We start from the raw sequence: 19,562 nt of genomic DNA, 5'->3' as shown, positions 1-19,562 counted from the left end.
CTGTGACTGAATAAATGACTGAACCAATATGGAGCAAAATTCCTCCTAAAGGCTGATTCATAGTCAGCAGGATGAAAACCTCATCTGGAACAGTGCAGAGTCAGAGTATCTGAATCTACTTGTGGTCTCTGTAGGATTAATAAAGAAAAAAACCTTCCAAAGTGGCTCAACATGATTAGTCTGTGGTTTCTGTGTTGCCCGTCTGTATTAAAGTCTGTCTTATCGCTAACCACCACAAATCATGATTTTTCAACCTCATGACCCCATTTTCAAGGTCCTAAAATTCTCACGACACCCATAATCAGAGCCGACAAGTTGACATGTGAAATTGAACATGGCATGCTTTTTCTGTTTACAACATCATAGAGGAAGCTCTAAATGGATTACATACAGAGTATCATTAAAATCTATTTATTTCATTTTTCAAAACTATTTATTTTTTCTTGGACAGATAGCAAAATATCAACAAGCCACTGGGTGCTGCTGACCCCAAGGTTGAGAAAACTCAACCATAAATCATCTGCAACTACTCAAGCCATACATGCACAGACACTGACTCAGCCATGCAGACATACACTTGCACACATGGTGGCATCTGCACACACTTTACATAGCCATGAACATATGTTACAATACTTACATCAGTTTTTCTAAACTTGGCTTTAAGGCTCTTCATGTTCAGTCCGGTCCATGCAGTCACTTACTCAATCACTCAGTCAAGGCTGCGAAGAAAAAAAAAACACAGATGTTTAAACTTGGCCTCAGTGACGTTTGCTCCTTTTTTCAAATGCAATTTAGTGTTTCTGAAAAGACTGAACTACCTGACTTATGAAGTACTTTGTGACACAGTGCCCACACAAGTTACAGTCAAGATGAGATGTAAATGTGCAGTGAAGCATCAGGGATTTAGGTGGCATTGGTCTACAGCCTTAGTAAATCAACATTTTCTGAATAAAAACTGAAACGTGCTGTTTATTAAAACTTTTTCTATAATGTGTTTCATCGCAACACTCTCTACTCAAGCTTTAACAAATATGATGAACTTTTACAGTCACCAAACAGACATAGCATAAACACATGCAATTCTAATTTAAACTTGCTGCTGGAAACGGTATCTGGCTTTGTATTGTTTCCTATAGAGATGTTTCAAATCACCACAAGATCCTTGGGGATGTCTGGTGACTGCATTTTTGCACCTCAAGCTATTTCCAGTTTTTCATGCCTGAAATTACCTTGTCAATGACTTGCCCCCCCAAAATATCCTGGGGAGTGCTCCAGCCAGAATTAGGCTACTTACTCCATTATTGTTATGTCCAGGGTCCTCTATGTCAACTTGTATGTCAACTTAAAGAACCATGTAAGCAGTTTAAGACTCTTTGCAAAGAGTGCTGGTATTTAGGTCCTAAAGGGCTAACATTTTCAAATGTTTGATTCATAAAGGTTTGCGGATATAAAGTGTAAGCTAGAGTAAATCTTGAATTTTTGTGGACAGACACTGATATATCATTAGAGCGGGTGTCTTGAGCACCAGGGACTGCCATGTCTCGGGTCCTTTGGCAACACCCAAGCCATTCAGATTAACACATTTGCTGACTACATTCATTCAGATTTACTGTAAAATAACAGAAGTCCATCAATGACAAAGCTTTGTAAGCAGAATCAAACCCACAGTTAAGACGTGGTGGTACGGATTGAGAACATTTCTACAGACATCAGAGGCCAATTAAGAAATATCATATAAATGTGTAGCCTTGTGCAACTTTCACACAGCAAACTTTACCACTGAATCCGCTGTCAAGCGTCCTATTAAAGCACTAACTGAGTCTGGTAATTGCCACATAGGCTACTCACTGCCACCGACAAACACTTCAGACCACAGTTGATCAAGTAGTTACCTGTGCATGTTCAAACAACGGAGGTTGTGGATGGATACGCGAATAAACAAGAGAGAAGCTGCGACTCGTTGAGAACAAAAAGTATCAAAGGCGGGAGACGTGCATCGTTGTACACAAAACACTTGAATATCTGAGCTTTGTAACTGCGCCGCGGACTGCACAGGAGATACTTGTTTCATTTACCGCCGGCAGTCACGAACATTAAGTTATGAGGCTTTTGTAAACACGACCAGCAATCATTTCGACCAACGACATTTCACATGGTATGAAATTACTGGACACTCTTACCCTGTTATGTGCCGGAGTCGCAGAAGGGCTGGACACATAAAAGAGACTGACACACAACCGCTTTTCGTGCCCAAAAAAACCGGATTAGCAGCCGAACCGGTGAGAAAACAGCGAGCCGTCGTGAGGATAAGTCGAGCAGGAGGATGCATAAAGCAGAAGAGAACCGGTGCGTCCGCGGCCACACGCTGACCCGGCTCGGCCCGCAGACATTAAAAGTTGGGCTGTTCGCGGACTCTCGCCTGGCTCTCGCCCGGGACTCGGCTCAACTCAACCGCTGCAGCCCGGTTTAGGAAAGTGACGTCACTGTCCCGGTGCTCCCGTGACCGCGGCGGGCAAGCCCCCTTGTGTTCTCCATTGTGGCCCATTCATGTTCTGGTTAAAGGGGTATTTCCCATATTTCCCCGTTATTTTCGCCACTCTGTGGTTGTTTTGAGTCTCTTTGTAGTCGTTTTAAGTTTCCCTGTAGCTGTTTCGTGTCATTTTGCATCACTTTGTCATTGTTTGGAGACTCTTTGTGGTATTTTGATTGACTTGTGTTGTCTTTGACCCAGGAGCCCCCCTGACCCTCTGGACCCCCAGGCCTGTGCCTGGAAGGCCCATTCAGTAATCCATCAGAATACAACTATCACACAGTCCTATATCAAACCTTTTAATGTATTTTTTTTAATTTAAACAAATTAATCTGTCAGTATACACTCAGTGGTCATGCCATTTGGTACACCTGTAAAATAATCCAACAGCTCATCTTAAATTCTAGAGGCATTGCAACATCATAACTATCTACAACCAGTTATAAACATGTTGTTAAATTTACACTTCTCAGAAAGATTCACTATTTTCAAGATTCAAAAGTCTTGATTGCCATACCACAGTAAAACAGGCGCTTACATTGTGCATTTTAATGTTTACTTTGCTAGTCTTCCTTGACACAGAAATTAAGATTTAAAAGATTAAAAGAGTGAAAGAATTTTTGTTATGCTGGATCACATTAGATTGTATAGGTTTACCTTAAGTGGCCAGGGAAAGTTTACTTACCTTAAGGTATAAAACTAATGTACTTCCAAGTGATATATATTTAAGAGTGGACCAAGCAGGGTTTGAGATTTCCTAATTTTTATAACCTAAAATGGGTCAAGCTCCCAAAAGCTGGATCCTTCATTTCTCATAATGCATCTCAGATTTGACAAAGTCAACAGAATACATCAATTATCTACAGGACGTCTTGTCCTCCCAAACTTGGTCTTCATGTGTAAAATCAGGGTGTATCAGTGTTGATGAGAGGCTATGCTAGCCAGACAAGTCATGACGTTAGGGCCTATGTTGCAACAGCACTGCAATGAAACCTATTGATACGTGTAAGAACGTGTCTGAGCTGTAAGGTTGTAATGCTGATGCCATCTGGTAATCTGAGATAATGTTACCTAGCCCACCTCACTATCTGTGCATCATAAACCGAAACTATTCATTTAAATCTGATATTCTCATTTTTTTATATACACTTTTTTTAATTTCCTTTACTTTATTTAATCTGGCAGATCTTAAAATATCTCCTTAATGAGTATGACCGGCTGGGTCTTTCAAAATATGTAATTTTGGAATTTCTGTGTAAACAATCAGGGAAAGGAAAATGAGAGAGAAAAGGAGAGTGTGGCACAGATACACAGATGACTGCTCACATGAAAGTCAAGTTAGGCAAGGTGTGGCCCCTTTTATATGAAATTATGACTCAACAAGTACTGTGACTCCAGTTTATTGGGCAGCAAAGAATGTAGGCAGTGGCATGAAGTCTCAGAAATTGTTGAGACAGTGACGTCTAGTGGAGAATATATTTACTACATTGTTGTTTTGTGAAACAATGTAATTGATAAAATAAAAACAAAAGTGTCATTCCCAGTGGTTTACACAATAAACCATGAAAACAATCAAAATCATAGTATATTTACATATACTAATGTCTGAGCTGTTCTCAGTCTATAGATATACACCAATTTATGTTTAAACATATTCTGAATGCAGGCATAGTGCACAAACACTTCATCAACTAAGTGACAGAACAAAATATGTCATTCAATTTACATGGTTTCTGTGTTATTAAGGACCCACAAAGTGATAATTCCATATTTTCTTTAAGATCCTGTCTGCAGGCTTCAGGTCAGGGTGCGTAAAACACTGAATTTACCCGAATGATAGGTAGTATGAAAGTGGTTTGTCTTGCCAAGAAATGATTCAAAGCAGTTAAGTGCCTTGCTCGTGGGTACTTCAGCACTGTAAATGTAAAAATGAAGTACAGTGAGGATGAAGAAACTAGAGGAAAGTAAAGTTAGGCCTACATTTATGTATAAAATTCAGAGAACATAAACATAGATGGATTTACCTGCGAGGAAAGCACCAGCACAAAAAGAGCTCTGGGCCTCCAAATGAAACCCTGCAAATAGTAAGTTAGTTAAACAGCGTTGTGGGCCCCTATACACGACATAGAAGACAGTTAATAATGCAGGACCCACCTGAGAGAACTGTGTGTTGATATTCTGCATAAGGGTTACATATAAACAAACACATTTGCAGATGGCCACAATACCTCAGCATTGTAGCAAAATGGACCTTTTCCTAGATTAATTTTTTTTTTTCACATTTGTGCCCAATTTTGTTTTATATATTTACTCAAGTATATTAGCAAATAAATATTTCATACAAGTCCATACCACAGTATTATATATAGGCCTATATCAATGGTTTTTAGCCCATTTTTGAAACAATGGTCCACAATAAATCTGACTGTTACTGTCATGTGATTTAAAACAAAGAGTGTTCACCTGCAAGATAGATATTGACCTACAGTTCGGCTTTAACAACCAGATCACGTGTAAAAGGGTTATTTTGTGAACCGCCAAATGGTTGTTAGAGGACTGTCACATTTCAAAAGTATATACAACCTACATGGGCTGCTTTAAACACCTTGTTGTAGCGTATGCGTCACGGCTTCACGCTTCACGGAGCCGACGCCCTTCGAGGAAAGCGGAAGTGATGTCAGTGAACTATTTCATTCCGGATGTCTTTGCACCGTCGACCGAGTTCCTGGGAAATCAAAACAAACACAGCCACAGTAGCTAATGTCAGTGAAAGCTTACCGAAAGCTGTATCTGTTAGCGACTAGCCTGCTGTCTCATCATGCTGAAATCATGTTGTATTTACAGCGTAGGAGTTATTTCTTTGCTACTTTTGATCACGGGCATTTCTCTGGTCTTGTCTAACGTGTTTCCACATTTTTTGCAGTCGCTGGTTAAGAAGGTAAGCATTTTCCCAGGCTAACATATTATAGCAGGCGTTGACGTTTGGAAGTGTGCCAGTTAGCTAACTTAGACATTTTGGTGACAGCTAATGCTAATGATTTGACAAAACAGCAAAGCCACTGTCTTAGCGTCTTTAAATGCTGAGTTTCATTATGAAAGATGTCGATCCCGCTTTGTAGCTCTCAAGCTGAGTAAGTTGAATGTGTTACAAATGGCTCACATTTAGAAATGTAATTTCAGACGACTCCCTAAATTTTGTGGCAGCTGCTGCCGGTGCTGCCATGACATATTTTGTAGTCATTTCAATTAATTGTAATGTTTTCAGCTATCAGAGGGGCATTGTTATATACATCAACTTTTAAATGAAATATCTGATTAAATTTAAGGTGGCAATTTACTTTAACTCCTCCTTTTTAGCAAAGGCCTAGCTTATATATGGTTTACAACACACTAATATAATTGTCCTCAGCTTTAAGTGTTTAATAAGATAAATAAATAATATTATTAGTCATGATTACGTATTTTTTAACAATTGCAACTTATCTGTGTTTTACCTTATTGTTATTAATTGCCTGTGTATATACAAACTTCCACTCATGGAGGACTTACAGTTGTTGACAACAAATGGTTACATTCACTTAAAACTATATTATAATCTGTTATAAGTGATTTATTTAATGCCTATATAGTGCTTATAAAGGCAGAATATGGGAACCTAAAAGTAAAATGTTGCTCAACTTTGTATGTCGCTAACATTTATATGATTATCATAAACATTGCATTGTTTTAATATTCAAATCCGCATCACCTGGATGTTTGATATAGTTTTTTCACTTATTCTGCTTTCTGTTTCTGCATTGTGGTAACCTCACCTCATGTGGTCTACGTTAACGTGACATTAACAGCATTACATGACATTTAGCCCACAACTAGCAGCAGATTTGTCATATGATGTGAGGACACCTTAGTCAGCAGGAGATAAACTGTCTGAAGTCACACATTTTTGTCAACTGTGCGAGACAAGTAACCCACTGACCTTTGTCGCCCGTAGGAAGTAGTTTTGAAGAATGGCACTGAGGCATTTGAGGCCTGGGAAAATCCACCAGCACCTATCTACATGCAGTTTTACTTCTTTAACCTGACCAATCCCCTAGAGGTGCTGGATGGGGACAGGCCAGCTGTGGTGGAGATTGGACCATATACATACAGGTAAAAGTGGACTAAGAGAAAAGCTTCAATTTTCATTCTCTGTTTATCTATTCAATAAAACATTAGTGCACATGTCACAGTAAGAAGATAAGCTACTCAGTCAGCCACTCAGAGGAGGGGAAGAAAACTACACTACAATACAAAATTTAAATTTTATAATCCACTAAGATATCAATTATTACAATAGATTTTGATGTTTTTGAATGGGATTCTTGACTTGAAAGAATAATGGCCATTCCCTTGAGGCATAAAGTTGAAAAAAATACAGCAACAAAGTTGACCATAGGAAATTTAGGTTTACATGAATAGTGTGATCATAGTACATCTACAGGGAATCTTATATGAAAATTTTCACACTGATAAAAGCACCAAAGCTACCACACAAAGACTTGATGGCGGTCCAAAAAATGTTTAAAAAGCTTATCTCCAGGCTTTCTCTTTCATTTTAGCAGGCAACTGTAAATAGTTTACAAAATATAACAATAAAAAAAAAGAAACAGTTAAAATCACGTGTTTATGCCATTACTTAATTATTATCATTTTAGAAACAACAGTGACAGTTTGCAGATCCAGAGAGATAATAGTGTGGTCCCGTCTCTGGCTAGCTGTTTCAAGCTGCTTGTTTGCCTCAGCACTTACAGACACAGTAGCTTTGTTTAAAGTAAGAATTGCATCACTAAGATATTTATATTTTTCCTTCCTTATTTTCTCCCAAAAAAGCATTTCATTGTATCAATTCAGCATTATTTTGGTTTACCATAGCTCTTTGACCCAATTACTCACCCAGTCCCTACTTGCAGAAGTTCATAAATATGACAAATAAAATGGCAAATATCTTAACATTCTGTAGTGGAGCTGTGTTTTTTATGTATTTTGGCACTACATTTCTTTATAGTCACAAATATGTTCACTGAATCAGTTAAACTGGGCAGGTTGAAGAGTTGTTTAAAAGGCCATTATTACTCACTTCAATATCAAAACACTGATATTTATATGTTTCAGGGTACAAGAAGTTGATAATCAGTTGTGTAGGACAGTTTAGATTCACCCTTTTGGTGAAGAGTTTTGTGTTTCTGGATTGTCAGTAATTTCATCACAGAAACAGTTACCATTGTGCAACAACTGGAAAGCTGTGGGTTATAGACAGGAAAGAAGAAATATAACTTTAAGGAAACCTCTGCTCCTATGCATTATGCTATATTTAAGTCAGATGTACAGATTCCAGATACAGATGACTTTATGATTGTTTAACTTTAAATATGTTTAATATTCTACATGGGACTTGGGGAGATTGATACTGTAGCAAGATAGAGACATAAACTCATTCTGGACGAACGCTTGTTGTCATGTCTAACTAGCAACAGTTAACCTCCTTCCACCTTAACCCACTTGACTGTTATATTTTTTTACGCAGGGAGTACCGGCCTATGGAGCAAGAAAGCTTCCAGGATAATGGCACTAAAGTATCAGCTGTCAACACTAAAACCTACATATTCCAGCGTAACATGTCTCGAGGGCCAGAGAGTGACCTCATCAGGACAGTCAACATCCCTGCTGTGGTGAGCCAAAGAAATCAATGAATTACAGTGTTGTTTGATAACACATTATTGAGTCTCAGTAATATTATTCTCTACTGTTATTTATTAATGTCACTGTGTAGCAATATACCAATGAGGAAATTGTGTTATAGTAATATTTTATGTGTTCGTTGTATGTAATATTTTTAAGTTGTGAGAGGATTAATATGTTGCCCATGTAACTACAAGGGGTAACATTACTTTTGAAACAAATAATAAGTACTTAATTCTTTGGAGTAACAGCACACTCAGTAAATCTCTGACTATTAACCCACTTAGTGTTTCTTCTTGTTTCTGAGATGATTTTGACATCCACTAAAAAGCTACAGGAAAAAACTATTAAACTAACTAACTTGACACAGAGTTTAATCTTAAAGTTCACAGTTTAGTCCATGTTGTGTAGTTTTTTTTACTGTATGTAATTATCTTATTCTTAGTGCGCGTGATTTCCTGGCTGTAAAAATATGGCAGCAAAGGATCTGTTGCAGCTCTCAGACTGATAGTATGTTCTGCTGTACTGTTCTACTGTCGTGTGATCTGTCCTATAGGTTTTTTAAAATGCTATGCAGGTAAATGATTGATTAAATTACCTGGTATTTTGTATGGAGGTAGGGCTTTATACAACAGGTTGTCTTTAACTAACTAGACCCCTTGTCTCCCTCCCTCCTGGTAGACGGTAATGGAGAGATTCAAGGATGAGCCTTTAGTGGACAATCTGATCTCCTCCTACATGAAGGCCACTGATGAAGGCCTGTTCACCACCCGCACAGTGGGGGAGCTGCTGTGGGGATATGAAGATGCCCTGCTCAAGGCCCTCAAAACTATAAAACCTGAGCTGGATGATGTGTTTGGACTCTTCTATAAGGTCTCATTTAAGCATTTTAGTACATAAATGCACTGCATACTTAGTTCAAATACATTTATAAAGTAGTACAAAAGATATTTTTGTTGAAATTATTCTTTTTTTTTCTTACAGAGCAATGCTTCCAATGATGGTGAATATGTGTTCTTCACTGGCCAGCAAAACTACAAGGACTTTGCTAGAGTGGATACATGGAATGGTGAAAGGTCATTGCCCCCCCCTCACTTCCAACACAAATTCATAGAACTATCAATCACTCTGTAAATCCAATCAGTGGAAATCATTAATAACATGGAATTTGCATGGATGGATAACCGTTGATTGTATCAGGCTGACTTCATCTTGTTTGATCAGATTAAGGAGCACAAAGGGAACTTCTTGTTGATTTTCCAGGCCATTATCATATCACAGTTAATGTAACACTGTTTCTGGGCCTGTCTTTATAATGATCAATGAAATATGATTATTCAGGCTCATTAGTTAGTCAAAACAACTATCTCACTTGGTTATCTGTGCAACAGAAAACAAGCTATGTCACTCACTCACACCACAATCCTCCTTTTTTGACCTTGTGGGGTTTTTTTCCTGTATCTTTTTAAAACCTCATTGTTTCAGACTCTTCTGTTGTCTCTGTCAGGAAGGTATAATGATAATCTTCCATACTTGACTTGCTAGCCAACTAATACTCTCATACAGTATATGTCAGTCAAATATGAACCTATAGGCAACAGGTAGTTAGCTTAGCTTAACCCCAATGCTGAACTATTCCTTTAACACACAAAGGACTGCTGTTTAGCAAAGTCATCAGCGGCAGCAGCTTTAGCCAAGCTTCTCCTGACCTAAAAACGTTTTCAGTCTTGATCTACTGCAAGCCCACACTGTTGTCTGAGAAACTGATTAGATGTCCTTTAATCAAGTTGACAAAAGACAAATGATGAACTGCTTGAATGCTGGGCCATTTAGAAACCTGAAACACTGATGCAAGCAAAAACATTAACATGATCACTTTTGTGCTTGCGTACAGCTCGCTGAATTGGTGGACATCTGATGAGTGCAATATGATTAATGGAACCAACGGAGCATCTTTCCATCCGATCATCACCAAGACTGAAACGCTCTACATGTTCTCTTCTGACCTGTGCAGGTGAGTAGACAGCAGAGTCGAAATACTGTATACTGTAGCGTTTTGGGTTTTTTTTTTTTTGCGTTCTCGTCCACTATTTTTCTGGTATTACATATCCACCCGGCTTGAGTTGGCAAGGAAAAACGGCTTCTCCTCAATCATGCTAAGAATGTCTTCCTAAGCCTTCCCCCTTGCATTATTCAGGTCTGGATATTGGATTAGGGATACCAATTTAGCCTGGCTGGTTGCATGGCTGGTCAGTGTTAGCCTTTTGAATGAGGTCACTGTTAATGTTGATGCCTGTTTAGTGCTGCTTAAAGTAATTAATATCAGCTCTGTTTAACTGTTCACACTTCAGACATGAGAGTGCAGTATTTGCACATCAACTAACTCTCACTGAGGTTCTGAAAAGACAGGTTTATGCTTTCTTAGGCCGTGAAATGTCAACACAAATTTGGAAAAACCTGTTTCTACCGAGCAGGTTTTCAGTAAATCATCTTACCACAGAGCTCATGCACAAAATGAATGCAAACCTTCCCTCCTTTTGTTGCATTTTAAGCTTCATGGAATTGATTTGTGCCTGCAAAGGTTAACCAGCATCTGACTCTGTTTCCAAGGTCTCTGTATGCTTTGTACGAGGGGGATGTGACAGTGAAGGGGATCCCTGGGTATCGCTTCGTTCCCCCCAGTGAGGTGTTTGCCAATTTGACCGTGAACCCAGCAAACGCAGGCTTCTGTGTCCCTGCTGGAAATTGCCTGGGCTCCGGTGTGTTGAATGTCAGCGTATGTAAACAAGGTGGGAAATGCATTAAGCAGCTCTTTTACATGAAAACAAAAGCAGAAAAAAAAAACAGAACAGAACAGCGTTTCATTGTGCCACATAGGCAAATATTCTTTAGGTGGCTGTTTCATCATGAGTGAATGTAGTGTTGGGTTTAACCAGGACTGTTGTTTTTCTGAATCTGCTCTACTTAATGACTGCATCTTTTGTGTGTTCAGGAGCTCCCATCATCATGTCTTCACCACACTTCTACCAGGCAGATGAGAAATTTGTGGAGGATATATTTGGCATGAAACCTAACAAGGAACAGCATGAGACTGCCATTGATATCCATCCGGTAGGAATTATGACTTCCATACTTAAATAAGTAATGTTGTTCTAAGCCTTTCTTTACTTTATACACTCATGTTTTGAATATGTTTTATTGTAGGAAAATGTGTATTAAACCTGGCACAGTGACAGTAACATTCATGTTAACCACTAGATGGTGAACTATCTCAGTTTTGTAACTGCGAGCCAATGATTATCCACTTCTTTAAACAGTGGTTAAAGATTAAAGCGGGCGTCTTGGTACGGAGCTGTCACCAAAGATAAGCTCTAACAGCTCTTATCATGTGTAATAATAACTTAGTTGAGCCTGTGGTAAATCTATGATAAAGAGAATCAGACTGAAAATTAGCTGTAGACATGACGCAACATTTACACTGTCACACCAGATGAAAAGGAATATAATTACTATTGTTACCATTTAAAATGTAGTAAATGGTTGAACATTTCTTTGTTTCACATTGAGCTTTTGCTTTGTTATTAGATTTTTAAAATTTTTTTCAAGTTCAATGAATTATAACTTTTATCAATTAAAAAAACAAAAGCAGGGTGGCCCGGTAGTCGAGTGGTTAGGGCGCATACCATGTTGAGCGCAAGACACTCTTAGCAGGGCAGTCACTGGTTCGACTCCCGACCGGTCCGACTCTTTCCTGCATGTCATTCCCCTCTCTCTGCCCCCTTTCCTGTCAATCTCCACTTATCTATAATAAAGGCATAAAAAGCCCAAAAAAATAATAAAAAAATAAAAATAAAAAAATAAAAAAACAAAAGCATACAAACTTTGATAAATACCTCAGGCATCATTTTACAAGTGTCTATTATAGTAAATGGCAGTCTTTTTTTCACCCATATTTTTCTGAATGCGTAGGAACTTGATGCATTTCCTTGATACCATGTCCTCTGGTGTGCTGACACCATATCCTGATTTTAAATCGGGCAATTCCACTGGCAACTTTAATCGGTTGAGGGACCACAAGGTAATGTTACTGAAGCCTGTGGATAGAAGCCCCCTGTAAATGTTGAGATGCATAATTATGAAAAATTATGCAAATGTGTATTGCTGACTGCTGATGACAAGTTAGCTAAGCATAGCAAGGTCAATAACTGACACAAAAGGCTGAAACATCCTTTTGTGTGACACCTCAACTGTCACGCTGGAGGACGAAGCACCATTAAGAAGCTTTTTTAATAATTAAGATCTGCCCCTTTTTTTTGCTCCTTATTCTTTTTGACCATTTTCAGTGCTTTTAAATGCAATAATACATTAAATAAAATATTTTCTGCTATTTTTTTTTTCCAGAAAATTTGTTAAGTTATAAAAAAGTTAAAATGTCATGAAAATAAATATAAAATGTGATACTTCACTACACTTTTCAGACCTACTTGAAGTGGAAAAAGAGTGACTATAAATTATTCTGGAATAAATCAGCTATCAAAGGAGGTTTCCTAATAGCTGTAAAAATGAGAGCTAATAAATTGCTCATGACCCTTGTTACAATTTATTTGCTCCACTACTGAATGTGACACCACTTTGAATGCTGCAAGAAAGCAGAGTGACTATAAAGACATAAATGTTTGTGCAATCAAAAAAAAGTTTAGGTCTAATTATAAGACAGACTTTTGTTTATCTTTCTTCACATTGTTGTCTTTCTTTGGCAGCCATGCAGTGCTTGCTTTCCACATAGATTTTATTTAACTCCTTTTGTTCTTATTGCAGTATATTTGTAGAGAGCTGCACTGATACAATTTAGAATGTATTATTTAGTACAGTAAAGCTTAATTTGGTCAGTCAAGCACAGTGAAAAATGCACGGTGATGCGGGAATATTAGGGAAAGGTTTTTTATTATTTGCAATTATTAAAGAATGTGTGGTCATATCGCCTAACCCCGCACGCAACCATACGCTTTGATTTCACACAAATTCACATTCACTTCTAGTCCTACGTGTAAGATGGTAGCATCATAAGTTCAAAAGGTGTCACTGAACCCGGTAAACAAGCTACTGTTTTGTCTGTTTATCCTCCTTCCTATACTGTAATCTTCACTGTGCCACTTACTGTATGAGTGATCATGGAGAGTGATCAAAGTCCTCATTACTGGGTCATAAATATTGGGCTGTGATGCCCTGAACATCATCATGGGTAGTGCAAAAAAACAATGTTGGCTGCCAATGTCAGGGCTGTGATTTTCTCTTGGACCACCTACAATAAAGATGTATGCAAATACGTCACAGCATACAGCTATTACAAAAATATATTTGGTGTCAAAATATAAGCTTACTGAAAAATACTTGCAGCATAAAGATCTTGCAGGTACTATGTAGTGTCTTGGTAGTGGTACTGAATATGCTATAACAAGGCATAACTGTTCATAGACGAGGAGTGACAGATCTGAGCATAGTTCTCCATGCTGGTCAGCACTTTTTAGTTCCTCTTAAAACAACATAACCAAATTTAATTTTGTTTTGCAGCTAACAGGAATCATTCTGCAAGCAGCAAAACGGCTACAGATCAACGTGTATATGGAACAAATTCCCAACTTCAGGTAATCATTTCATGGACTTCATCAGTATCTAGTTACTGCCTAGCAATTTACATACTGTCCCCTTTTTTCATAAAAACCCCCGTAACCATATTGACTTTCAACAAAGCTGTAATGACTGTATGACTACCTACATCTGGGTCGGGTTGCCAGTAAGATAACTGTAAGGCAATTTTGCCACCATCATCATTATAAATGGACTTTTGGACAGACCTGGCTCACTTGTTATGCATCTACTTGGCATCAACAGGAAAAAAACAGCAAGATAATCATGAGTCCAGAGCTAACAGATGTACATGTTATCAAATGTCATGTACCAAAACTCAGTGTACACTGTACTGAATATGTACAAACTGACAGGCATGCCTGGGAGGATTTTGTTGTATGAGGAAATAATTTGTTTCCTGAATGTCATTTTGCCATTTGTTCATTCACTCATTGCAGATTCTCAAATTACTCAAAAGACCATCTCAAGTGTGAATTACTGTAAATTGTGAATTATTTTATTTCATTTTTATTTGTTTCAGTCAAACAGGAAACGTGAGGACAATGATCTTTCCTGTGGTTTACCTAAATGAGGTACAAATACAGACACACACACAGTTATACACACACACCTGAGCACTGGTGGGAATGCAGAAAAAAAACAAACCCTATCAGCTACCTTATTGTAAACAAGGTTGTTTTTAACAGACATAGTTTTTTTTTTCCTTTTAAAATGAAAAACTTTGTTAAATCTAGCCTGGAATTAAGGGCTGTTATTGTTAGTTGGCAGGTGTGAATTATTTTTGAGTTTTGAATGATCTGACATTTTGAATCCTAAAATATATACATAATACAAAAAATACACAACATCAAGTTTTTCAGACCGTGCAACTTGGAAAAAATTTAAGTTGAGAAAGTGCAATTAAGTGTTTTTCAAAGTATTCAGTCGCGGTCACATTTCATGAGTAGATACTTATTAAACTAAAACCATAATGGCTTTCCCTGCTCTCAACTTGGCACACATTACAAACATGAAATGACAGGATAATGAAGTTTGCTGTTTAGTCTAATAGAAAATCTGAGTTTTCTTTGTTTTATGCATGTTTTCAACATGTATGTTTTTATGTTATCTTTTCTCCTACCATCTTCTCAGAGCGTCGTCATCGATAACGAGTCAGTCGTGAAGCTGCAGGTGATTGCTGCGGAGCAGAATGTTGTGGTCAACATTCCGTTCATGCTGATTGGTCTAGGCATCATTCTGGGAGGAGTCTTCATGTTCATGATGTGTCGACAGAAGGTCCCCGAGGTGAGTGTTTGAGATGGACATTAATGAATTTGTGACTATTTAGAGCAGCAACTGGTACGTGACCATATAAAAAAACAAAAAAACCTTTCTAATTTAACAAAATTTGGATTTTCTGTTGTTGAGAGAGAGAGAGAGCGAGAGAATAGGTCACATAAGAAAATTAACAACATTAGCAAATTAATATTACGCATTCACCCTCATTAATTTTTACTTGCTTATGCAGCAGGATGCTGCACTGTAGAGCTCAGCTGTCTGAAAGTAGAGACAGCTGGGCAGCTGCTAGTGTTGCAGCAGGCTGTGGTGGAGAAAACACAGCAGAGTACAGTGATGAAAGGATCAGATTTTAATCAGCGTTAACATGTTTTGTGTCTGGTTTGACTTTTTCAGAGCACCACTGCTGAACGACAGCCCCTGCTCTCATCGTAGCACCAAACAGGATCTGAAAAGAAGGCGATTGTCATGTTTGCAGTATAATTCAACATCTCAAGGGTTCAGTGAATCTACAGTAACAGTTTCACCCAAAAATAACAGTTTCACAGTTTCCATTGTAAACTAGAATTGCACCTTTTAATCCGTTTTTTAATCTATTGGTTTAAGAAAGTGAAAAGAATGAAGGAGGTGAAGTCTGTGTTGCTTGTTACAGGGTTGGGACTAATGTCTCCTCTCAAGACAGTTGTAATGATGCTGAAATCCCTTTTTTTAATTAAATCTTAAATTGAGCGTATTTTTCTATTTATTTTGAAATGTGGGGCTTAGAACATGAGAATAATTTAACTCTGATTTAGATTGTTGGATCCTCTGGAGAGTTGCACCAGAACAAATCCAAAAATGAAAGTGTCATTATTTGATCTAGACCATAGTTTTTGTGAAAAGGAGTGTCCTCTTGTTCTTCTTTCACATTTTTTTTTATTGTCTAGACATAAATCAAGCAAAATAGCTGGCAAGTTGTATCCTTAATGTGATTAATATTATTTCTGTAGCCTAAAATTAGCTGCTCTCAGAATATGATTCTCATGTCCTTTCACTATCTAAGGAGTCATTTTCATGTCATTTAGACGTATCACTCAGTCTCTTGAGGCGTCTGAAGCTCTGAATCTACAGTGAATAATTTCAACTTAGTTTAAAAACCATGCACGTTGTAGCTTTAAGTGGAAACACATTAATCAGCAGTACATATATATCATATAATGTGGAATAAAAGCCAAATAGTATTACTTCAGCAGTGGCAGTATAAAGGGAAGGTTTTGTTTTTTTAGCCAAGTTGGATGTCTTGTCTTAAGATGCAGTAGTTTCTTTCCCCTAATTACAATATGTTGGCATGTATGTGTGATTTGTAACCTCTACCAATATTTTGGTAAAATCAGTGTATAAACAGCTTCTCCCTAGAGACACTACTGATCAATTTTTGCCAGATATAAAGTAATGTTTTTCTTTTTAACCACTAGGGATGTTCCATGATTTTTATTGCTACATTCGGTTTAGAAGTGCAGAATGTATCAGATTGTTGTGACTTTATTCAAAGTTTGCAGAAAACTGCAGTGCTGTTGGGATCACTACAGTGGATTTTCTGTCCAGCACTATACAGAATGTCATTATAATGTGTTATTTTTAACCACTGTTTGAAACGCATAACTGACAAGCTGTCTACCGTTAATTAAATTGTGGAGTTTGTTTTATATGTAAAAGATAATATTGTGTACACTACCACTACTACACAATAAAATCAATATGTAATCACTGTTTACATACCCTGAATAGGTCACATATCGAACAGTTTGCACATTGTCTTGTCACTTGCTACTACTTCAATAAACTTGGTGTGCCCTGTGTTCAGATGTGTCTGTATTTCCTCCATCACAAATTGCAAAAAGGCTTTATAACGTGCTGTATCATTACTTACCTCACCATTTCCTTTTTTAATGCAGGTCACCATAAAGCATTCATTGCCTTGTGACTAACTACAGGGGTCGGTCTGACTAATTTATTATTTGCAGAAGTCTGATCGGTTTTGAAACTTCTCTAGGCTGCACTTCATACACTCACGCCACCACTGATTTCAACAGATGAATGAATGATGAATCATCATCTGGTAAAACTAATGGTTGTATAGTGCACTGTAAAATTTTGAAAGATTGATAACTTACCTACTGCTATATTTGTAAATTAATATAGATATTATAATCAGTGAACTTTTGATGTGTTGGTAGGAACTTTTTTTCACTTTGGATAATAGCCAGGCTAGTTATTTCAGACTGCCACTCCATGATGAGCTAAGCTAACTGCCATCCAAATGGTTTTAATTTTGGTACTACAGTCCATGACATGATGAAGTTTCAGTTAGACACCTCCGACGTGGAATTGTCCTCAATTACCGGGTTAAAGTGTACTTTGACTCCCTGCAGATAAACTTTGACTTTGGCTGTCGTTATAAAACTGATAAGTGCCACTATGCAGAGAGGTTTGCAGTTCCTGTGCCAAACCTCAACCTCAGTGTTTAAGACAGCAAACTGGCCAATTAATCTTTCATATCTGTCAGACAGTGACTCCTCCCCAACCTAATTAAAGCCTTTTATACAAGTGGCATGGGATAACACACCAGCCCTGCTACAGAACAGCATCTCTCTTGAATCTGACCTGCAACCAGGATGACGACGCTTCAGGAAAAGATCATAGTTCTTTCAGTTTTTCTGTCTTTGATCTGTGCCGTTCAGGTAAGTTAATGACCCTTTGGCTACTGTAAAGTTTGCTTGATCTCCTCTGTGCTAACAACATGGCTTTTTTTTATTTTTTGATGGGGTAGTAGTTTTTACTTTATGACCACACAGTACATCATGAAGGTCATTATGAGCTCTTACAGCATCTTATATTTGACTTTTACAGGTCGACTCACTGCCTCTGCCTGAGGACTGGAATGGTTTGATCCTGCGGACCAAACGATCACTGCTGTGGCGTTGGAACAGCATGAAGCCTGTTGGTGCCAGCTGCAGAGATCACTTAGAGTGCGGCACGAAATACTGCAGGTACAGCAGAGCTTTGCAGAAGTTTTGAAGCCTAAGTAATCACACATTGGGCACAGTAAGGAAACTTAACTGTTTCCAGCCTACATCCACAGACAGTCAGAAGATTGTGTTTCTGATGAAGTTTTTTTTTTTTTCACTGCTGCGTTACTACTTTAACATGAATAAATCTGTGTCTCTTAAATGTTTGCCATTTATATGAAACCAGACATGTTGCTCTGGATCACACCATACAGTATTAAATATCTAATGCTCCTTTCCTTCACTTTCACATGTCCAGTGATATTTCTGTACTACATTTGTGTAGTGTGTGAAGTTCTGTCCACGTGCATTTTGCGTGGTGCGGACAAAGTCAGAAAGTAATGACACTGCAATAAAGCTGCTCCTTATCTTTACAGGAAAAATATCTGTTCCTTCTGGATCACCACCTAACGAAGAGCTACACAAACATGACTCCATCGGGGTGACTGTCGACCAAACAAACATCTACCTTATGGACCCAAGCGACCTCAAAATGAACCCAAATTATTGCTCTAATATTCTGACTTATATATTGAAGACATGGTGGGTGTTTATCAGATCAAGGAATTTGACCGGGCAGTGCACTGCAGCAAAACAAAGCTGTAAAAGCTGGAGTCACATGAACAGTAAAATGGCTCCATATTTGGATTTTTTAGCATCTTATTACTTTACAAATCTGGCAGAACATCAGAAAGGTTTTGTACATCTGAGCATGGTCTTAATAAGAAAATACAGAAATTCATGCAAAGTTTGTGAGGTGCTCTGAGTTTATTGGTTCATGTTATTATTATATATTTATTTGTACATTTTGTAAGTAATGTAAATATTCTAATATACTTTACATTTTTTAAGAGGTTGTTTTGCTGATATTTTGTTTGTCTTCAAATATAAAAGAATTCAAAACAAATTAAAATATTCCCTATAGTTCATTGTACGTTTTAATGCAATGGAATTCAAAAAAAAAAAAAAAAAAACTCGTTCTGAGGTACGAGGAAATGTTTCTGTAAATCTTCTAACAAAGGGGCAGGCTTTGCCTCACAGCTTTTACATGTTTTTGATAATTATTATTTTTGTATTGCTGCTTCTCCACCAAAATCTCATGTGATAAATAATAAAATATATATTAAAAAAAATTGAAATTCAGCTTCAAATAGATATGCCTAAATATTGCATATCTGTGCGAATACTGACCTGAAATTGGCCATAGTTGCTGCGTGAAAGGCCACTTTTTGCCTAACATGAGTAGTAAGGTGATTGTGAGGATATTTTTTTTACCATGTTAATATATCAAATTCTTTGTAGTGTGTGGTTTGGAGATAACAAATGTTATGTATCACTAA

At 37.6% G+C, this 19,562-nt stretch overlaps 3 protein-coding genes across 5 annotated transcripts in view; 2 read left to right on the top strand and 1 right to left on the bottom strand.

Moving 5' to 3' along the window:
* Positions 1-3,432, bottom strand: part of rai14 (retinoic acid induced 14) — a 41,390-nt gene extending 37,958 nt beyond the window's left edge. The window contains exons 1-2 of one of the 3 annotated variants that reach the window (XM_071465433.1): positions 3,219-3,432; positions 641-722 (exon numbers count right to left, since the gene is read on the bottom strand). In XM_071465433.1, coding sequence (XP_071321534.1) covers positions 641-676 — 36 coding nt within the window. In that variant the 5' untranslated portion in view covers positions 677-722; positions 3,219-3,432. Of the gene's footprint in view, positions 1-640; positions 723-2,183; positions 2,531-3,218 lie in introns of those variants that run through there. The other 2 variants (XM_071465434.1, XM_071465432.1) reach the window with 2 other exon arrangements.
* Positions 3,433-5,232: 1,800 nt separating this feature from the next.
* Positions 5,233-17,013, top strand: scarb2c (scavenger receptor class B, member 2c). The gene is made up of 12 exons (XM_071465435.1): positions 5,233-5,471; positions 6,525-6,682; positions 8,097-8,241; positions 8,933-9,124; positions 9,236-9,327; positions 10,146-10,265; positions 10,862-11,040; positions 11,244-11,362; positions 13,823-13,896; positions 14,421-14,472; positions 15,032-15,184; positions 15,572-17,013. Exons 1-12 carry the CDS (start codon positions 5,352-5,354, stop codon positions 15,608-15,610), a joined length of 1,443 nt encoding a protein of 480 aa, XP_071321536.1. The 5' UTR covers positions 5,233-5,351; the 3' UTR covers positions 15,611-17,013.
* Positions 17,014-17,741: 728 nt separating this feature from the next.
* On the top strand, positions 17,742-18,973 carry LOC139611529 (liver-expressed antimicrobial peptide 2-like). Its single transcript, XM_071466276.1, has 3 exons — positions 17,742-17,895; positions 18,065-18,204; positions 18,600-18,973. Exons 1-3 carry the CDS (start codon positions 17,830-17,832, stop codon positions 18,631-18,633), a joined length of 240 nt encoding a protein of 79 aa, XP_071322377.1. The 5' UTR covers positions 17,742-17,829; the 3' UTR covers positions 18,634-18,973.
* Positions 18,974-19,562: the final 589 nt, after the last annotated feature.

The sequence above is a fragment of the Trachinotus anak genome, unplaced genomic scaffold (genome assembly GCF_046630095.1).
Source record: "Trachinotus anak isolate AG129_WGS33_773 ecotype Australia unplaced genomic scaffold, CSIRO_AGI_Tana_v1 ptg000028l, whole genome shotgun sequence".
Taxonomy (NCBI): domain Eukaryota; kingdom Metazoa; phylum Chordata; class Actinopteri; order Carangiformes; family Carangidae; genus Trachinotus; species Trachinotus anak.
Note: the sequence above shows the minus strand (reverse complement) of the source record. Positions and strands in the feature narration are given on the sequence as shown.

Coding starts and splice junctions, on each gene's coding strand:
- LOC139611529 (XM_071466276.1), top strand. CDS start 17,830: ATGACGACGCTTCAGGAAAAGATCATAGTTCTTTCAGTTTTTCTGTCT. Junction 17,896..18,064: donor CTTTGATCTGTGCCGTTCAG/GTAAGTTAATGA, acceptor TGACTTTTACAG/GTCGACTCACTGCCTCTGCC. Junction 18,205..18,599: donor TGCGGCACGAAATACTGCAG/GTACAGCAGAGC, acceptor TTATCTTTACAG/GAAAAATATCTGTTCCTTCT.
- scarb2c (XM_071465435.1), top strand. CDS start 5,352: ATGCTGAAATCATGTTGTATTTACAGCGTAGGAGTTATTTCTTTGCTA. Junction 11,363..13,822: donor CTGCCATTGATATCCATCCG/GTAGGAATTATG, acceptor TTTGTTTTGCAG/CTAACAGGAATCATTCTGCA. Junction 15,185..15,571: donor GTCGACAGAAGGTCCCCGAG/GTGAGTGTTTGA, acceptor TGACTTTTTCAG/AGCACCACTGCTGAACGACA.